Source organism: Silurus aristotelis (assembly GCF_946808225.1).
Source record: "Silurus aristotelis genome assembly, chromosome: 9".
In the NCBI taxonomy this organism is placed as follows: Eukaryota; Metazoa; Chordata; class Actinopteri; order Siluriformes; family Siluridae; genus Silurus; species Silurus aristotelis.
The window spans coordinates 7,698,166-7,717,616 of NC_139582.1; the positions used below are offsets into that span (position 1 = coordinate 7,698,166).

Sequence of the window (19,451 nt, forward strand, 5' to 3'; positions counted from 1 at the left end):
TGGAATAAATTACAACACCACAGGCCTCCTCACCCTACAACCGTACCTGACTTTACTAACGCCCTCGTGGCTGAATGAGCTCAAAAAAACGCTCAAAACTCTAGTGGAACATCTCCCCAGAAGAGTGGGTGTTATTATGACAGCATATAGAGACTAAACCTGAAAAAGGTGTTCAAAAAACAATAGGAATCTTATTTATCAGGTGTCCACAAACTTTTGCAAGAACTGTTTAAGCATCTAGCAAGCTGAATGACTGATTGTGCTGTAATTGGGAATCGAAAAGCGAATGTGTGTGTGTGTGTGTGTGTGTGTGTGTGTGTGTGTGTGTGTGTGTGTGTGTGTGTGTGTGTGTGTGTGTATATTGCGTGACTCTGGGGTTGGGAATGTTTCTCTGCAGTGCTGTGCTTTTGTCCCTCCCGCTCAGTAAGTCTGCCTGGAGGATACCAGCCACAGGTCTCACACACTCTCTCTATCACACACACACACACACACACACACACACACACACACACACACACACACACACACACACACACACACAAAAACACACACACACAAAATAGGGTAATGAGTGCTACACTAAGGACTGTACTGACGAAACAAAAGAAAGGACTCTTTAAATGCACATGCTCTTCATCCATCTTTCTCTCATTAAACTGTCTCTAATCCAGCACTGAAGAATGATGATGGTGAACTCATGACCCGTGATCTCCAAGCCCTTTAGTACCCGCTGAAGCGATGACAAGCAAAAACGAATGTACGTGTTTAAAAAAAAAAAACCTGTCATCCTGAACTCTGTCTGTCCCAGGAACCATTGTTTTGCCCTCTTCCTTCCTGCCTCGCATTCCTCGGCACAAAGCGCTGAAAAGTAAATTGCTCTCTGACAAAGCGCTTGAAGGCCCCGTGTTTGGGAAAGAAGGAGCAGAGATTGGGCCGGCTGAAAGACGGGAGCGGGCGTAAGAAAACATGGTCTTGTTCTGAAAGGAAAAGAGGAGGGGAGAGAAGAAAAGCGAGGTATAACAATGCGGCGGCTTTTAGGAGCTGGTCATCGGGGCCGTCTGGGAGTGGCGCTACCTGCTATCAGGTAGACCGATGATATCTGCGCTTCCCACACGGCCGGCGCAGACGGACAGACGCAAAGCACTTCAGAGAGCCAAATACGCACCGTGAGATTAGACTCATCTAGGCTCTAACCACAGAAACACATCAATGCAAACTTCCTCGTGAAAAACTTCCGTGTGAAAAAAGAGCAAATGCATGTGAAGAAATGTGTTCTTTGACAAATAAAAAAGGCAACCAGGTTAAAATATATTTAAATAAATTATTTTAGGGAAAAAATGTTTTTATTATTTATCTAATTTTATATATACCTATCTATCTATCTATCTATCTATCTATCTATCTATCTATCTATCTATCTATCTATCTATCTATCTATCTACTAGCAATTTCTTATATCATTATATGTTTCTCATTATAGGTTTAGATTTTCATAAACATTGTCTATTAACAGATATATAATGAATACTGCTGAATGAAAAAAATAAAAAAATAAAAAAAATAACTATAATGAAATGAAATTCATTTGTGACATGTCTTGACTTCTTAATTAGACCATTAGTTGAGTAAGTACAGAGTCAATGGCCCTATTAGTGCTTCTACAACTAATGTACAAATCCAAATTATAGCAAGAAACACTCAATTACGTAAAGAGAAAAAACAGTTCATCATTAGAAATCTTAGAAATTAAGGTCATTTACTGAAAAAAAATCTCAAGAACTTTAAATGTATCCCCAAATGCAGTCATCAAAATCATCAACCCTGTGATGAAACAGACTATCATGAGGACCAATCCTAGAAAGGAAGACCAAGAGCTACCTCTGCTGCCGAGGATACGTTTATTAGAATTACCAGCCTCAGAAAACACAGTTTTACAGAAATGCTTTTTAGAGTTCACATATTCGACATCCACTGTTCAAAGGAGACTGCAGGAGTCAGGCCTTTAGAATTCAGTTGCAGCAAAGAACCATTACTTCGAAAGAACAACAAGAAGAAGAGACTGGTTTGGACCGAGAAACACATGGAATGGACATTAGATATGTGAAAAACTGTCCTTTGGTCTGATGAGTCCAACCTTGAGATTTTTGGTCCAAACCACCATGGCGCTGTTAGACGTACAGAGGGTGAATTAACGGCTCCTAAACGTGTGTATTCCACTGTTAAGCATGGAAAAGGAGGTGTGATGGTGTGCAGGTGTGGAGTTGCTTTGCTAGTGGCACTGTTGGTGATTTAGTCAAAACTGAGCACACACTTAACCAGCATGGCTACCACAGCATCTTGCAGCAGCATGCAATTCCATCTGGTTTGCACTTAGTAGGACGATCATTCGCTTTTTTTCCGACAGGACAATGATGCAAAACACACCTCTAGATTACTGTATGTAAGAGCTAACTGTTCAAGAAGAAAAGTGATGGGGTGTTGCAGTTAACTTGGCCTCCAAAATCGTCCCTTTGAAAATCTATTTAAGATGGTTAGAAATGAATGGCTTGAACTGCAGAGAGAAAGAAAAACAGCCAACAAGCACTCAACATCTCTGGGAACTCCTCGAGATTGTTGGAAAATGATTCCAGGTGACTACCTCATGAATATGATGAGAGAATGCAAAAGAGTGTGCCAAGCTGTGTTCAAAGCAAAATGTACTTTTTGGACAATCTAAAATATTCAACTTATTCTGGGTTGTTTACCAATTTTTCTGCACGAATTAATCGATACGTAATTCCAAACGTGTTCTGTCGTAGTTTGGACGTCTTCGGTATTTACAATGCTGAAAATAATAATAAAGAAAAAGCACTCAAGGAGAAAGCACTTTTGACTGCTGATGTACATATGCAGAGAAAAAGGATGCATATTATTATTAAAAGGTTTGTCTTTACATTATTAACACACTAATTAAAGTATGATTTTTATTGTTACGTGTGACAATAATAACAGATCTATGAAACCGTTTCAAACAGGTGATGATGGAGACACAAAGACAGAGAGAAAAAATGATGGACTCACAGTTCCTCCAGGTATGGCAGGTTCTTGAATACATTCGCAGGCAGCTCTGTGATGTTGTTCATGCTGAGGTCACTGCAGGAAAGAAAAAAAAACACACCAAAACACACAGTCAGTTGAAGAACTGAAGTAGTTTCTATTTATTTATTACAACCTGGTGATTATAATTTCAAGAGTGTGGAGAGCTGAGAGAGGAACGTTGCAAAACCAGTGTCCGAGCATGTGAAAACATCTGGAATTGAATCGAAGAATCAAGTGTTTCCAATTACAATGAAACCAATTAAAAGCGTATAAAAACCCATTTGTGCATATTTTGACTCTTAGCTCGTTCTATTGGCTTGAAATGAATACAAATGAATCTGACATGGTTTTTATTTAAGTGTTAATGTCAGTTAATAGTGTACCTTATATGCTAACAATTAGATTAACATATGTGATGTTAGGAATACATGAAAGTGATTTGGCAACATGATCTGTGACTGAATAAAAAGTGGTTATCGTTTATGTATAACTTCCCTATTTTTGATTTTTTTTTTTTTAATGACAGCCATTGTCTTTTCTTATCACTTTAATGATTACGGTTAATGTGGTTCTTTGAACTGTTTGAACCATCAAATAAAAATGCTAGCCAGTTTTAAAGCACTTGCAACGAGAGATGTATACATTCATCCATAAAACTGCAATCTCTAAAGCCCTGTCCACACTAATACGTTTTCGTTTATAGAATATTTTTCTCTCCGTTTTGGTCTTCCGTCCACACCGTGAAGGCGTTTTTATTTGAAGAAAACGAAGCTTTTTGGAAAAAAACGCGTGGCTAAATTTGAGAGATAAAATTAGATAGATAGATAGATAGATAGATAGATAGATAGATAGATAGATAGATAGATAGATAGATAGATAGATAGATAGACAGACAGACAGACAGACAGACAGACAGACAGACAGACAGACAGACTGACTGACTGACTGACTGACTGACTGATTGATTGATTGATTGATTGATTGATTGATTGATTGATTGATAGATGTTGAAGAAACCTTGTAAAAGTTCTTGAGCAGGATATCCGAGCTTCTTTCTGTGTCTTCTCCATTCGGAAATTACAATCCATGCATTTCTGTTTATTGCTACAATATCCGATATCAAAACCAAATGAAAGCAATACTTAGGTCAGTGAAAGCAAACAGTTTTGGGAGTCATGATTTCTGAAAAGTCACAGGTGTGTGCAATAATTCTAAAGCTTTTTTTATTATCTAAATCATTGTAGTCACAGTAGGAAGTGTGAATTAATCTTTCACTACATGTTTCAAATATATGTAAATTATAAGTGTTTCCGATCCCTTAACACACTGTAGATGAACAATTACAGAATATAAAAGTCTGACATGAAACAATCGGACGATTTGCATTAACTTGTGTGTCATCGTTATTCACGAATTTCCAACAGACCTGCCCCAGACTCTGAACAAAGCTAAATGTAACATATTGTAGAAAGATCAGCGATATCTAACCAATCAAAAGAGAAGAATTCACTGGCACTGAGCCAAAAGTATGTGGGCACCTGCCCATCAGTGCCATATGTGCGTACTGAACGGCCCATTCCACATTTATTCTCACTTTGCTGTTATAATAAGCTTCACTCTTCTGGGAAGGCTTTCCACTCGATTTTGGAGCATATTTATTTAGCCGCAAGAGCATTAATTAGGTCAGGTACTGATGTCGGTTGAGGAAGGACTTGGGTTCAGTCACTGTTCCAGTTCATCCCAAAAGTTGATCTTAAGGTTTGGGCACTGTGCAGGAAACCAGAGTTTTTTTTCTTCCCAATCCATCCCTGGAAAACCACGTCTTCATAGAGCTTGTTTTTTTGTGCGCTGTGGCTGTTATGCTGGAATGGGTTTAAGATTCTTAGGTCCAGTAAAGACACATGTGTATATATATATATATATATAAAACGACATATAGTTGTAATGGGAAGGTGTGGGAAGGTGGGGGGGGGGGGTGTTAGCTTAGTGGTTAAGGCACTTGACTTTAAATCCAAAAGTCGGAAGTTCAAATCCCTGCCACCCTTGGGCCCCTGAGCAAGGCCCTTGACCCTATATCTGCTCAGTTGCATGAATGAGATCAAAATCGCTCTGAATAATAGTCAGGCGTCCACGGAATGTTAGTTATGTAATGCGTATCTATTGAAATAAAACGCACTTTATCCCCCGATGTTTGATGTATAATCTGAAATTTAGTAGGCGTGTGATGATTTGCTTACATGCTTGCATCTGTATTTGGGTGTCTTCCAAACCCAGAAGTGAAAAGATTTGGTTAGCTGTAACTGCTTTTGGTGTTTAGACTTCAAGAAAAAGATCAGATATGGGAATAAAATCAGATGTGGCAACCCCTCTAAGCAAAAGAAGAAGAAGAAGAAAAAAAAACAAAAAACGAAGACAGACATATTTTAGAAAGACTTTCTTGCTACCAGGTCATTCACACACACGTCCCTGAACAGATCTATGAGCCGGTAAATGTCAGGCGTGGATACGTCTAATCCGCAGCCCCCGATCACGAGTTCTGCTTTTCTCCCATCTTAATCGCCACGTAAATCACAATTAAGGGCTCGGCCCTCAGCGTCCACGAGCAGGTAAAAATGTGCTCTATACATGCTCTAACTCTTACTCCATCCCATCTGATCTATTTGTATCAGATCCAGCTACAGACCAACCTGCCCCCTTCGAGCTGATGTTGCTGATTCACATGTTCAAGAGTGATACGCTCAGGAAAGCAGATAAGGCCTGATTCCAGATGAGCGGCTGAGATGAAGAGGCTACGCTACAATAATAGAAAGGAATCCTAAATGGGTGCTTATCGGAAGATGTGATCGCTGGCACTGAGCTGCTCCGTGATACTGTACCAGGATCATCTACTTCTCCTTGTCATGCGAGTATGACATCAGAAGTGTACAGGCGCTGCTTGGTTTACTCTGTCTTCATTTGAAATGCAGCTCGCGTGTTTCCAACAGAGCCTGCACTCACTCGAGGGTCTGCACAGACCAAAAATACACCCCAAACAAAGGCCCTGAGATCCAACTGCCCCTCCCCCGTCTCATTCTCTCTCTCTCTCTCTCTCTCTCTTTTGCTCGGAGGACCGACGCAAGGCTTGTAGGTGGTACAGCATGTAGCAGCATGACAAAAATGTAGAAGTGTCTTCCCTTTTCTCATTCTCTCTCTCATAACCGCCTATTATTCTTTCCTTCTATTTCCATCCTCGCTCTTCTTAACTGGCCTAACATTTGGAACCATTTTCCTCCTATTTTTCACTTCTTTCTCGACGTCTCTCTCCTTCTCTAACATGTTATTGCTCTTTCTCGCTCTTGCCATCCTTCTAAGACTCAAAATAACTTTAGTTCTCGATCTCTCTCATGTCCATCTATTTTGGAACTCTTCTACTCTTTAACCAAATCTCTCAATATTATTCATTTTATTTATTCATGTATTTAACAACAATCAGCCATAACATTTCAATGGACCCCATTAAGACCATTGAAGGTGTGCTGTGGTACCTGGCACCAAGTCGTTAGCAGGAGATCCCTTAAGTCCTAAAAGCTGAGGACTTAAGGGTGGGTCCTACATGAGTCAGACTTGTTAGTCCATCTTGGATTGATATGAGATCTGGGTAACTATTTGTGATGTTCCTTAAACTTTCTGTACAATGATTGTAGTGAGACAGGGTGCACTGTCCTGCCTAAAGAGACCCTTGTGATTCACAAATACTGTTGCCATGAAGGTGTGGATCTTGTGATCATGTTTAGGTAGGTTGTACCTGTCAATGTGACATCCATATGAATCCTAGGACCCAAGGACTCCCAGTAAATTATTGCCCAGAGCATCAAACTGCTGCTGCCAGTTCTCTTTCAACACACATGCACCCGAGCTCCACAAAGAAAATGCTTTCTTCCAATGCTCCATTGTCTGGTTCTGACCCAGTTGTCTAGCCATCGCAATTTGTTCCTTGTCAAAGTAACTAAAATACGCTTCACTTTCTGACTGAAATCGCTCACCTCTTCACAGGTGCCATTGTAATCAAATGTTATTCTCTAAACCAGTTAGTAAGAACATTAGAACCAGTGACAGGTGGACTGTTTTCTTAATCCCGCTTTCTGACCGTTACCGCTAACATTCTGTCACAGCTTATATAAAGATCTAGGGCTACAATTAACTTACAGAATCATAACAGACATAACCCAGACATAAACTGGTGGCAGAATAAACCAATGCAAAAGTAAAGTACCACACATGACAAACACCTTGGGATTTTAATTCCATTTTTATTTTAAAAGCCTTGAAAAAACTCAACACTCGACGCTCTTTTCGTTTGAGATTTGCGTTGGGTCCCGCAGGATCCCATTCCCAATGCAGCCCTCTAGACTGGTTTGTTTACCTGTAGCATCATCAGCGTTTTCATATTTCTCCCACCTCCATTTTTTCTCTCTTTATTCATCCGGTGTCACAAAATAAACTCTATGTTTTCCTCTCTGTTTCTCTACACACTTTAGAACAGGTTACAAAAGATGAAGTTGAATGTACACACACAATAATAACAGCATGGTATGGATACTGGAGCGCTCGTTTTATACTATGCACGGCACTGTATTTAATCATCATCAGACCATTCTTTAAAAAAACAAAAAAACAAAAGAAAAAAGTAATTAACGTTTACATGCGAACTGCAGCTGCAAGCTGGTCACTGTTACGCGGTTTGGGAAAAAAAGAAGAAAAAAAAAAGCATATCCGGTTAATATTATAAAGAAGCAGACTTCAACTGGTCTTCAGATCTGCTGGTTTGAGTGATGATGTGTCATGGCCTAGAGTTTTAAATAACATGATGCCTGACTTTAACACTCAGTGGAGAAAAACCATGAACTTTCCAGATTTGCTTTTTACACAGCAATATGGGAGGAGGAAACCTGGGGCAGTTTAGGCAGTTACACTACAGGTTTTACTGCATTATTAATCACACTATTCCCTTCATCCAGGTTTATTGAAATGTTTACATTTACATTTAAACAGATGATAAAATCTGCAAAATTTTGACTAGCAGATAAAAAAAAAAAAAAAAAAGAGCTAAAACTAGTCGTCAAGTTTATTTCTATAGTGCATTTCACAACATTGTCTCAAAGCAGCTTTACAGAATTTAACAGTTAAGGTAAATGGCGTGTATTTATCCCTGATGAGCAGCAATGGTGACTGTGGCAAGGAGTCTTCCCGTAGAAGTTATGAGGAAGAAACCTTAAGAGGAACCCATCCTCATTTGGGTGACATCAAGAGTGTGATTATAGTCTTTAAACAATACAGAACACTGGAGAACTAAGTAAACTAACTAAAACTAGGCCTTTGCTACACTTTGACAGGCTACTATTATTGTTATTAATGTTAAAAAATATTATATATTTATAAGTATTTATAGATAAAATATATACCGTATTTTTCTGACTATAAGCCGCTACTTTTTCCCACATTTTGAACCCCGCGGCTTAAACAACGAATCGGCTTATTTATGAATTTTTCCTGGGGTTTTCCCGGTTTCACAAACGTCAAGCCAAAAAACTGAACCCCATAACATTAGACCAATGAAATTTCCAAACGGAAACGGAAAAACGCACTTCACCTGTGTTCTGAGCTGCACGGCTTCGGGAAAAAAAACTTCCATCGGGTGATTTTTAAACGCACGACGATGCCAAAAGATAAACTCCCGAGAGAAATAGTTGTGAAAGGAAGGAGGAAGACAGTAAACAATGACTTTCTTGGTCTGCTACTGTTTAGATACAAGCCGTTGTAACGCATTCAGTCTGGGTGAAGGGAGAGCTCACTTCTGGCATGCTATTCCCAAAATACCGCTATGCTCCTAAAGGAAGCGCAACATATTTCACTCGTTACACCGTGTGTAACATGTCTTTCGTTAAAGCCTGTGTAAAGTACGTTAGTGTAGACACTTAGTCTAGTCAGATTAGTGTAGCGGCTTATAGACAGGTGCGGCTTATTTATGGTTAAAAAAAAAAAAATTTTACAATTCAGTGGGTGTGGCTTATATATGGGTGCGCTTTATAGTCCGGAAATTACGGTAGGCAATATGCAGTTGTGAAGACTAACAAAATAAATGTAATTCGTTACTGTACTTAGGTAGCTTTTTTTTTCACGTATATGTACTTTACCGAAGTTTTTCCATTCGGAGACACTTTTACTTCACTACATTCATTCATTCATTCATTTTCTCCCGCTTATCCGTAATTCAGGTCGCGGGGGCAGCAGTCTAAGCAGGCCCCCGCCTCTGACTGCTGCCCAATCCTCACAGCACCGTCCCTTACGGTCCCTCCTGCAGGTGGTGAGCCCACGGGAAGACTTCACTACATTTCAATGTCAAATATCTCAAGCAAAAGCAGGACACCAATCAGGGTACAGCACGCGCTCCGTTTTGAACTTGTTCTGATTGTTGGGATCTACTTCGAACAAACATAGAGTTCAGCATCAGATCAACAGCAAGCAGAACATTATGAGAGGAATAAATGATGGAGTCCTGAATGCTGACTTGCCTTGACACCAGTGGCCTTATTTTCACCATTCTTTTTGGAATTAGTTAAAAACAAGGTTTTGGGCTCATGAAAATGTTAATAAAAAAAATCAATCAGTGTTTGACTCATTAATATCATTCTATAAATAGCCTGGTGTGCTAAGAGTAAGAGTCTATTCCTATAAACTGAGTTGACTGAACCATGAGTCTCGTGACAAAAATGATAAAAGGAACATTATAGCTGTAATAAATTAAGTACATTTGAAGACTTTTGTACTTTTACTCAAATGAAATTTTAAAGGAAGCACTTCTAATGGTCAGATTTTAAACTACTGTATCTCTACTTTAACTCAACTACATGGTTTGTGTACTTCGTCCACCACTGGTAATATGTTCAATGTGAGTTGTGTTGATGGTTTTTGTGAAAGCCAGGAACTTTTTTAAACTCTGGAAAACTTGGAAGTTCAGGAAACTTGTTGAAAAAAAAAACAACAGAACTGTAGTATAGTTTTTACACGTATGAAGTCTTTTCTTAGCAATTTATCAACACTTCTGATATAAACAGTGATATTCTCGTTAACGTTTAGGGTACATACAGCAAAAACAGTTCCTAATCAGAAATGAATTCATTCAGCCTGATTGTAATCTTGTAAACATCACCGATGAGAATGAAGGCAGGTGAAGTTATAAAAAAACAAAACAAAACAAAAAAACAAATCATGCCACAAAAATTCAACTCTTGATTTGTACATTGTTACACCAAAAAAAGATCATGTGATTAGGTTTGGTAAAAAAAATAAATAAAAAAATATATATATAAAAAAACGTAAACAAACAAATATGACATAATTTATTCATCAGCTTCCTGTACGCTCGTTCACAATGTGGGTGTGTTAAAGAGGCCTCTGTGGCGCTGTGTGCTAAATCTTGATTACGAATCCATTCTCTCTTTTTTAAAGAACAGTGCTGGTGTGTAGACGTGGAAACCGGGGCACAACAGAGCTGAACAAACATCCTACGATAGCTAATGAGCCGAATCCCCCGCCGAACGGTGTGGAGAAGAAAACACAGAGAGAGAGAGAGAGAGAGAGAGAGAGAGAGAGAGAGAGAGAGAGAGAGAGAGAGAGAGAGAGAGAGAGGGGGGGGAGTTGCCATCTTGGATTTCAGTGACAGGCCTCTCTGCAGTCATGAAAGTGTATATGTGCATGAGGGCCTCTAGACTCCACTGAGAATCGGATAACCCCCCAACACACACACACACACACACAAGACTCACACAAAGTGCCTGCTGAAAGAGGCCTCCCCATCCCCCCTTGTGCCATGACCCCTGCTCAGTCCCCCTGTCCTTACCTTCACACACAGCTCCACAGTTACCCTTCAGTGGACCATGTAGCATTCGTCTTATCTCTTCTCCTCCTTTTCTCTTTCTACCTCTTTCTTCCCTTCCTCGTTGCTGTTGGTGGCATCCCTGGCCCCTATTTGTGCTACAATCCTGGTGGTCCATTTGATACATTATGTGTTGCATACAGTCCTCCCCCACTCTCTCTCTCTCTCTCTCTCTCTCTCTCTCTCTCACACACACACACACACACACACACACACACACACACACACACACACACACACACACACACACACACTCTATCTCTTTCTCTGTCACCCACACACACTTCTAAACCCGTAGCCCCAGGCCAGGCTGCTACCACTGCTATTACCCAGCTGGCAGAAATGCCCAGGGGCAAGATGAGAAGAACGTGTAGTAGCTAGCTATGTGTGTGTGTGTGTGTGTGTGTGTGTGTGTGTGTGTGTGTGTAAGTGTGTCTGTGAATGCGATCACTGGGCCTCTAAAGCCGTTTTCCTCATCAGGGACTTTGAGCTGCAGCAGTCGCACAGATGGGGGCAGATGTAGAGGCCATGCACCGGTCGCACCGGTCAGCTATTCATCAACCTCTTAACTATCAGACCATCCATCTCCTGCTGTTGTCCACATACCGGTCAAGGACACGAATCAAAAATATTCATCATCTGTCAGATAATAATCTTGACACATTCGTGTATTTAGAACAGAAAACCAAAACCAAACGTTTACCCAATATTTTGCTATTAAGCGCTGAAGGTATTTATGGTATTAAGGTATTTATGTGAAACATATGTCCTTCAACTGGATCCAGGCAACTGGATTATGAGCTTGAGCTAGCTGAAGCTAGCTAGCCATTTCTTTTATCTCGTACTAACAAGAACAAAACAGAATGCAAATTACAACAAATACGCTATAAATATTTTGCATATAGGTTGCATATAATCACAACTACAATAAGTTGTAAAAACCTCTGAAGAAATAGCAATAGAAAACTAGCTAAGAAATAACTAGGGACTGAGGTAACTTGCCATTAATTGAGGTATACAAAACACTGTAAAAGCAGAATGACAGAGCAAATGCTACAACACCATATGGAATATCAATAAAACAGCACAGATGTGTTGCTAAAATGTTAAGAAAAGGTTTTTGTTTGACTAATATCATCCTGCAGTAACATTTAGCTGAAAGGGCAAAGTCATTACATATGAATGCTGCTAAAAGCTAAGATTCGTGATTCGTGTTAGACAGCTAAGCATGAGAAATACTGATGTAGAGAATCTAGTAACTGTTCATAGCATTGTGAGTTTTAAGAAAAAAAAAATGCAAAAAGAAAGAAAGAAAGAAAGAAAGAAAGAAAGAAAGAAAGAAAGAAAGAAAGAAAGAAAGAAAGAAAGAAAGAAAGAAAGAAAGAAAGAGAAAGTCTTGTCCAGGGTAATCACACATACATTATAGATGCCTTGGATATATATTAGGTTTAAAAAAAAAAAAAAAAAAAACACTGGAATACCACTTTAAACATGATCATGAAATCCTACTCCTGAGCAATGATCATGGGCTTTGGGCCAAACAAATTCCAGATGAAGTTGTATGCGCAAGCGATCCAAATCAATCGGATGAACCCAAAACAGTCCTATAATGCGCTGATTACGGCTGTAAACACACGACTCTAGTGCTGATTTGTCATGGCCTGAAAACAAATGCAATCAAGAGCTGAAGACCTCGGCACGAACGAAGGGAATGGGGAAAGCGCTTGAGCTGTCCGAGTTCATCGGGGGAAAAAAAAGATCAGTTGTCTAACATGCAGTACACAAAATTAAACAACGGCGCTTCCTTATTAAAAAAAAAAAAAAAAAAAAAAAAAAAAGAAAAGAAAAAAAAGAGAGAGAGAGAAACCGTCTCAGGGCATGAGAAGAAGGCAGCTGCGTGTCAGCAGTGTCAGCGAGTCTTTATAACGACCCCGGCTCCTGCCAAGCCGCCCTTAAACACATAACAAATAATGGAGCTACGCGTCCAAGGTGCTGCGAGCTCCAAAACGAAATGACACCGTGTCATGGCTTTATCTTTAAATGACTACCTTGGCAGGATGAGCGCGGACCACCCTAAGTGTTACAGACAGGCTGTCTCCGAGCGCAGAACGCACCGCTGACGCACAGGCAAGCCGAAAATCCTTCTGTCACAAAGCGCAAGACCATATCAAGTCTCGACAAGGCCTTTTACACACCGCTACAGGTTCTCCTGCCCGACAGAAAACAAGAACCGTCCTTTCCAAACATCTCTTTCATGTAAGGTGAGAATCTGAGAAGCTCAAAAAAATTACATTTATGGTATTTGGCTAAAACCATAACATCCAGAGTGACAAACAATTATCTCAACAATAGTTCCTCTAGATCTTCCAAAAAAAAAAAAAAGGCTTAGGAACACTCAGACATATAACAGATGGAGTATTGTGTGACGAGTGAAAGATTCCATGCCTGGGTGTTTTCTTATAGGTTGGAAGGTGTTTGATTAATTGTCTGTAACAGAATCTCTCACAGGAACGTCTTCTGTAATTCGAACGGCACATTTGCATTATTGGGCTTGTTCTTTCCATCAACACGCACATGAACACAACGACACGTCACATAAACGGAATGAATATTTTTAAGGCGTAATTGTGGATCAGGTGACGTTTTCTACATGGTTCTGGAAAGAGTTTTTCTTTTGGCATCGTCACGCGTTTAAAAATCACCATCAGTGAAGCTTTTCTCCCGATGCCGTGCAGCTCAGAACACAGGTGAAGTGCGTTTTGTTCCATGCCCGGTTGTTTTCAGCGTGCCGAAAGATTCGTATTTCCTGTAGACAGTCCGAGTGAGCGGCAGGTCAAACGTCATAGGAACATCATCCATATTTATGATGTGGTGCGGCCCGATTCAGTGGGAGCGCATCTGATTTAATATAAAGAGTTTCATTGGTTCACCCGAACCCGTTTGGCAATTTCATTGGTCTAATGTTATGGGGCTCAGCTTTTTGGATTGAAGCTTGTGAAACCGGGAAAAACCCAGAAAAAATCCATAAATTAGCCGCTTCGTTGTTTAAGCCACAGGGTAGCAGCTTACAGTCCGGAAAATACGGTAGGTGCGATCTGTCCCGATATTCTTGATGTAACCACGGGAGTGGAAGTGGATGCAAGTGCTGAGTAGGAATGTTGATTATAATATAAACAGGGGATCGAGCCAAATCGGCAAGCAGAATCAGAAACATGGAGCGGTGGGTGAACAACAAACAACAAAACGCGAGCAAAACGAGAAAGAGAAATAAAATAAAAAAACAAGATTTAAAAAAAAAAGTAAAAACCATTAAATATAGGAAAAAGCAAGTGGCCTTATAATCAACACTAAAATGAATGCATTATTTTCCAGCAACAACACAATGTGGAGTACCAGGGAACATATGGCTATCGGGCATAACATTATGACATTATAACATTATGATTGGTGAATAAAGAACACTGATAATCTCTTCATCATGGCACCTGTTAGCGGGTGGGATACATTAGTGAACATTTTCTCCTCAAAGTTGACGTGTTAAAAGCAGTAAAAAATAAGCAAGCGTAAGGATTTTGATAAGGGCCAAATTGTGATGTCTAGACGACTGGGTCAGAGCATCTCCAAAACTGCAGCTATTTTGGGATGTTCCCTGATCCAACAGACGGGAAACAGTCACTTATATTGCTCAAGACGTTAATGCTGTTAATGTTCAATGGTTGAGAACTGTTTTGGCAGCAAAAGTGGTCCAACACAATATAAGGTGGTCATAATGTCACGCCTGATCAGTGGCCATAATGTTATGCCTGGCCGGTGTATATACACACATAAATCAAATAAATAAGTGAGGACATATAAAGACATGAACCAATGACGAGACAGTAGTGGAGACATTATATGAATCAAAGCAAACACAAAGCAAGCAGCACTGAAAACAAACACATGACCATGGAAATGCTGCAAACTGGCTCACTTTCCTCGAGCTGGCATGCCGACTCAGCGTGAGGAGGATGATCTCTGACAACGTTTCAATAAATAAATATGTAATAGCGGGCAGTGTTGTGGTGTAAGAGGAATAAAACACTTCACGACATGTTGCTGTCAGAAAGGAATCAGTTTCAGGGTAACAATTTCACTACATGGATTATTTTGAATAGTTTCTAATCGGAGGGTTCAGGGGTAAGTTAGACTGCGGCTCTTCTCAAATAGATCTAAGCTCCGAAGGTTGGCAGGACTTTCATGTTTCCTACTGGCGTGTGCCCGCGAAACCAAACGGGACCCCGGCGTGACCACAGCAGGGACTCCCGCCACCCGCCGCTGCTCACAAAATGCCCACGTGTTCGTACCAAGAGCCGGATGATTGACAGGCGGCCCGTGAGATGCGTGGAGAATAAAACTAATTGGAATTATGAAAATGAAGAGATGGGTGTTTTTCGAAGCAGGGGCTCCACCCAGGAGTCAAAAGTTCAGATGAACATGTGGGAGATGCCTTGGAGGAGTTTTGCTGCAAAATTACAGTAAGTGAACTTATCAACACATCATACACCACAAATTAAAGCCTATCAGTATAAGTCCATGAGTTTGATAAAGTACATTCCAGATGGAGGAACATATCAGGGTATGGAAGCCCTGCGCTGCAGAACAACGATGCAGACAAGAGTTTCATAAACAGCAACTTTATTACTCATAAAAGCACAACATATATAAACGTCTGTAGGACTCAATGAGACAAACAAATACCAAGTATTGTGAGGGGCAGCTCAGAGGTTAAGCTGTTGGACTGACCAGAAGGTTGTTAGTTCTAATCCCATCACCACCAATCTGCCAAAGCTGGGCCCTCATTTTTATATATACAGTACAGACCAAAAGTTTGGACACACCTTCTCATTCAAAGAGTTTTCTTAATTTTCATGACTATGAAAATTGTAGAGTCACACTGAAGGCATCAAGGACTATTTGACCAAGAAGGAGAGTGATGGGGTGCTGCACCAGATGACCTGGCCTCCACAGTCACCGGACCTGAACCCAATCGAGATGGTTTAGCGGTGAGCTGGACCGCAGAGTGAAGGCAAAAGGGCCAACAAGTGCCAAGCATCTCTCGGGGAACTCCTTCAAGACTGTTGAAAGACCATTTCAGGTAACTACCTCTTGAAGCTCATCAAGAGAATGCCAAGAGTGTGCAAAGCAGTAATCAAAGCAAAAGGTGGCTACTTTGAAGAACCTACAATATGACATTTTTCAGTTGTTTCACACTTTTTTGTTATGTATATAATTCCACATGTGTTAATTCATAGTTTTGATGCCTACAGTGTGAATCTACAATTTTCATAGTCATGAAAATAAAGAAAACTCTTTAAAAGAGAAGGTGTGTCCAAACTTTAGGTCTGTACTGTGTATATATATATATATATATATATATATATATATATATATATATATATGCAAACACAGGAACTTTAAGCTTAAAGGGCTAACTCAGCTTTGCAAAGAAATAAGAGAGAGCGAGAGAGAGCGAGAGAGAGAGAGAGAGAGAGAGAGAGAGAGAGAGAGAGAGAGAGAGAGAGAGAGAGAGAGCAGTGAGGCAGAAACAGAGCGTGAGAGACAAGCGAAAGAGAGGTGCACACAGTCAGAGAGAGGAGTACAAAGTAAGAAAAGGGACAGGCAGACAACAAGAAACAGTATAGCAAGTATAGAAAGTATAGAAAGAGATAATGAAAGAGATAAAAAACATAAATAGAGAGACAGGGTGAGAGACAGAAAGAGCATACAAACAGATACGCAGATAGAGAAATAAAAAGAGAAAAAAACTGAGGAAAAAGGGAAAGAAAAACAGCATGAGAAAGACACTAACAGGGAGGAAAGAACAGAAAAGGACAAACGGAAACAGAGAAAACAATAGAGAGAATGAGACATACACAGAAAGAGAGAGAGAGAGAGAGAGAGAGAGAGAGAGAGAGAGAGAGAGAGAGAGAGAGAGAGAGAGAGAGAGAAACTCTTTCACCTCCAGTGGCCAAGAACAAAAGTGTTATTGACTATGAGGACAGGGAGAAACAATACGAACGAAAAGCATCAGAAAGAGACCTAGAGAAGAAGAGAACAGCTGAGAGGTTACTTTTTCAGATTTTACACACACACACACACACACACACACACACACACACACACACACACACACAGAGTGTTCTCGCTATGTAGATACTGTATCTTAATTGAGATTACACACAAGGCCAGACACACTGCCACCTGACACAAACAGCATAAACACTCACACGCACGCGAGCACACACGCCCGTGCATGTGAAAGCAGGGGCATGTACGCTAATGCACGTGCGCAAACGCATCTGCATATGCACGCATGCTGACACGTGCACGCAAACCGACACACACACATGCACATGCACACACATGCATAAGCATATACACTAGTCGGCAAATGATTTCACACCTCTTTACATTGTGCGCAGTCGCTCTATAGATCCCAGTGCATTTACACACCAAACACAAGGCGAGCAAGGAGAAATTCTTTGCGTTTTATATGAGACGAAACATATTCCCTGAGCCTCACATGGTCAGGACCCCATGTCCCCTTTTCCATAATCAAAACTGCAATTAAACAAACCACAGAACAAATCGGCCTGAATAAAGTCACTTAGAATGAACAATGGCGAGGTGCGGTGCCACAAACCAGTCTGGCGAAGAAATTATTCTGCTCAAGTATAAACATGACAACTTCTTTTCTTTCTGCCTTTGTATGTCACTTGGACCTTTCTGTCTTACAGCATCACAGCTGCGCATAAAGCCGAGCGTTTTCATGCCGTGCCCTTATTCGATTCTATTCTATTGGTACAGCACTTTTAACTATGGACATTGTCACAAAGCAGCTTTACAGAAGGACCCAAGTCAAATGTAAGACTGTTTAAAACCTTTTTTATATTACATCAGCATTTTCCAAGCCAAGTATCGCTAAACTTGCACTTGTTGCATGTTTGGTCTCATTTGAAGTCGTAATACAGCGAATTACATTTGGTCCAGCGAAAGAAAGAACTACAACACCACAGAAACTAACAAAGCGAAACCACAAAATCATTCTAAAGTGATGCTGGAGCATTTCAATGAGCATTAGAGCTACAAGACCTGTTTAAAAGGATTGAAGACCTACAACAGCAAATTTAAGACTTTTTAAGGCCTAAAATTTGGATTTTTTACTTTTTTAGACCCTGTGGAATATATATATAATCCATGTTGTGGACACCTGCTTTTAAAATTCAGATGTGCTTTTTGAAACATCACAATAAATGTTGCAAAGTAATGGAAAGTGTGTTAGAGAAGTGAAGAAAAGAGTGTAGGCAGGGTGGAGTGGGTAGAGAAGAGTGAAAGCAGGAGTGATTTGTGATTAAAGAGTATCTGCGAGAGTAAAAGGGAACTGTGGACTGTGGTGAGACCTGCGATGTTGTATGGTTTAGAGACAGTGGCATTGAGTAAAAGACAGGAGGTGGAGCTGGAGGAAGCAGAAGACATTAAATGTTAAATTAACTCCTAGTCTTCAGAAAGATGTTCCACTAGATTTTTGATGAGGATTCGTGCTCATTATGATCATTATTAAGCCATAATGGTGTTGCCGTTGTTGAGGTGAGGAAACCTGGGGTGCAGCAAGCGTTCCATTACATCCCATGTTCATTGAGGTTGAGATCAGAGCTCTATAGCAGGACAAGATCTTCCACTCCAAGCGTGTATGTAAAGCATATTTTCATGGAGCTGGAGCTGGATGCTGGAACAGGTTTGGGCTTCTCTTCCAGTAAAGGGACAATTGAATGTTACCACATCCAAAAACCTTCTATTCAATTGTGTGCCTACATCTTTGTGGTAATCTGGGAAAGCAGAAAGAAACACCTAAGGTACTACCATAGAACCTTCATTAGTTCCCCCAGGCTGCACTGTGTGTGCATTGTTTGGGGTTCGGCATTTGTTCACCAACCAGTTGTTGAAATTTTCGGCCCCCAAATAAAGGAGAACATTTCATGCTATCACATCCGATAACAACTGTGTATCTCAAACTGTTACCACAGAGTTTGAGATACACAGTTGTTATAGGACGTCTTCGGATGCTATCACATCCGAAGACGTCCTATAACAACTGTGTATCTCAAACTCTGTGGTAACAGTTTGGGGAAGAACCAAATATGGCTGAAAAAAAGTCAGGTGTCCCAATTCTTTTGTCAATATAGTGGGCTTCTTTGTGTTATGAATGCAAATGGCAATAAAAACAGGAAGGTTCAGTGAGTGCGAGCAAACATAAAACTCTGCCAAGAAAAACACGGTGTAACTCGGCGTACAGTCAATATGTGCGTTCGTATCAGTCTGCTTCTCCTAATGCGCTGCTGTCTATTAACTAACAAAAGATAAGTGCCACTGAACAAAACAAGATTTCTGTTCGTAGGTTTTGTTACAAAGAGTCCCCAGT

General features: G+C 40.4%; 1 protein-coding gene and 2 long non-coding RNA genes across 3 annotated transcripts in view; 2 read left to right on the plus strand and 1 right to left on the minus strand.

The window, feature by feature from the left end:
* The window catches only part of LOC310730867, a 402,048-nt gene that overhangs the window by 199,008 nt on the left and 183,589 nt on the right, over positions 1-19,451 (plus strand). The window contains exon 2 of the long non-coding RNA XR_014534988.1: positions 12,306-12,386. This is a non-coding gene — a long non-coding RNA (uncharacterized lncRNA). The remainder of the gene's footprint in view (positions 1-12,305; positions 12,387-19,451) is intronic.
* The window catches only part of lgr4 (leucine-rich repeat containing G protein-coupled receptor 4), an 87,289-nt gene that overhangs the window by 44,725 nt on the left and 23,113 nt on the right, over positions 1-19,451 (minus strand). Inside the window, exon 2 of the mRNA XM_083549906.1 lies at positions 3,061-3,132. Coding sequence (XP_083406032.1) covers positions 3,061-3,132 — 72 coding nt within the window. The remainder of the gene's footprint in view (positions 1-3,060; positions 3,133-19,451) is intronic.
* Positions 19,132-19,451, plus strand: part of LOC310730873 — a 3,042-nt gene continuing 2,722 nt past the window's right edge. Inside the window, exon 1 of the long non-coding RNA XR_014534995.1 lies at positions 19,132-19,451. This exon is cut by the window's right edge and continues 80 nt beyond it. This is a non-coding gene — a long non-coding RNA (uncharacterized lncRNA).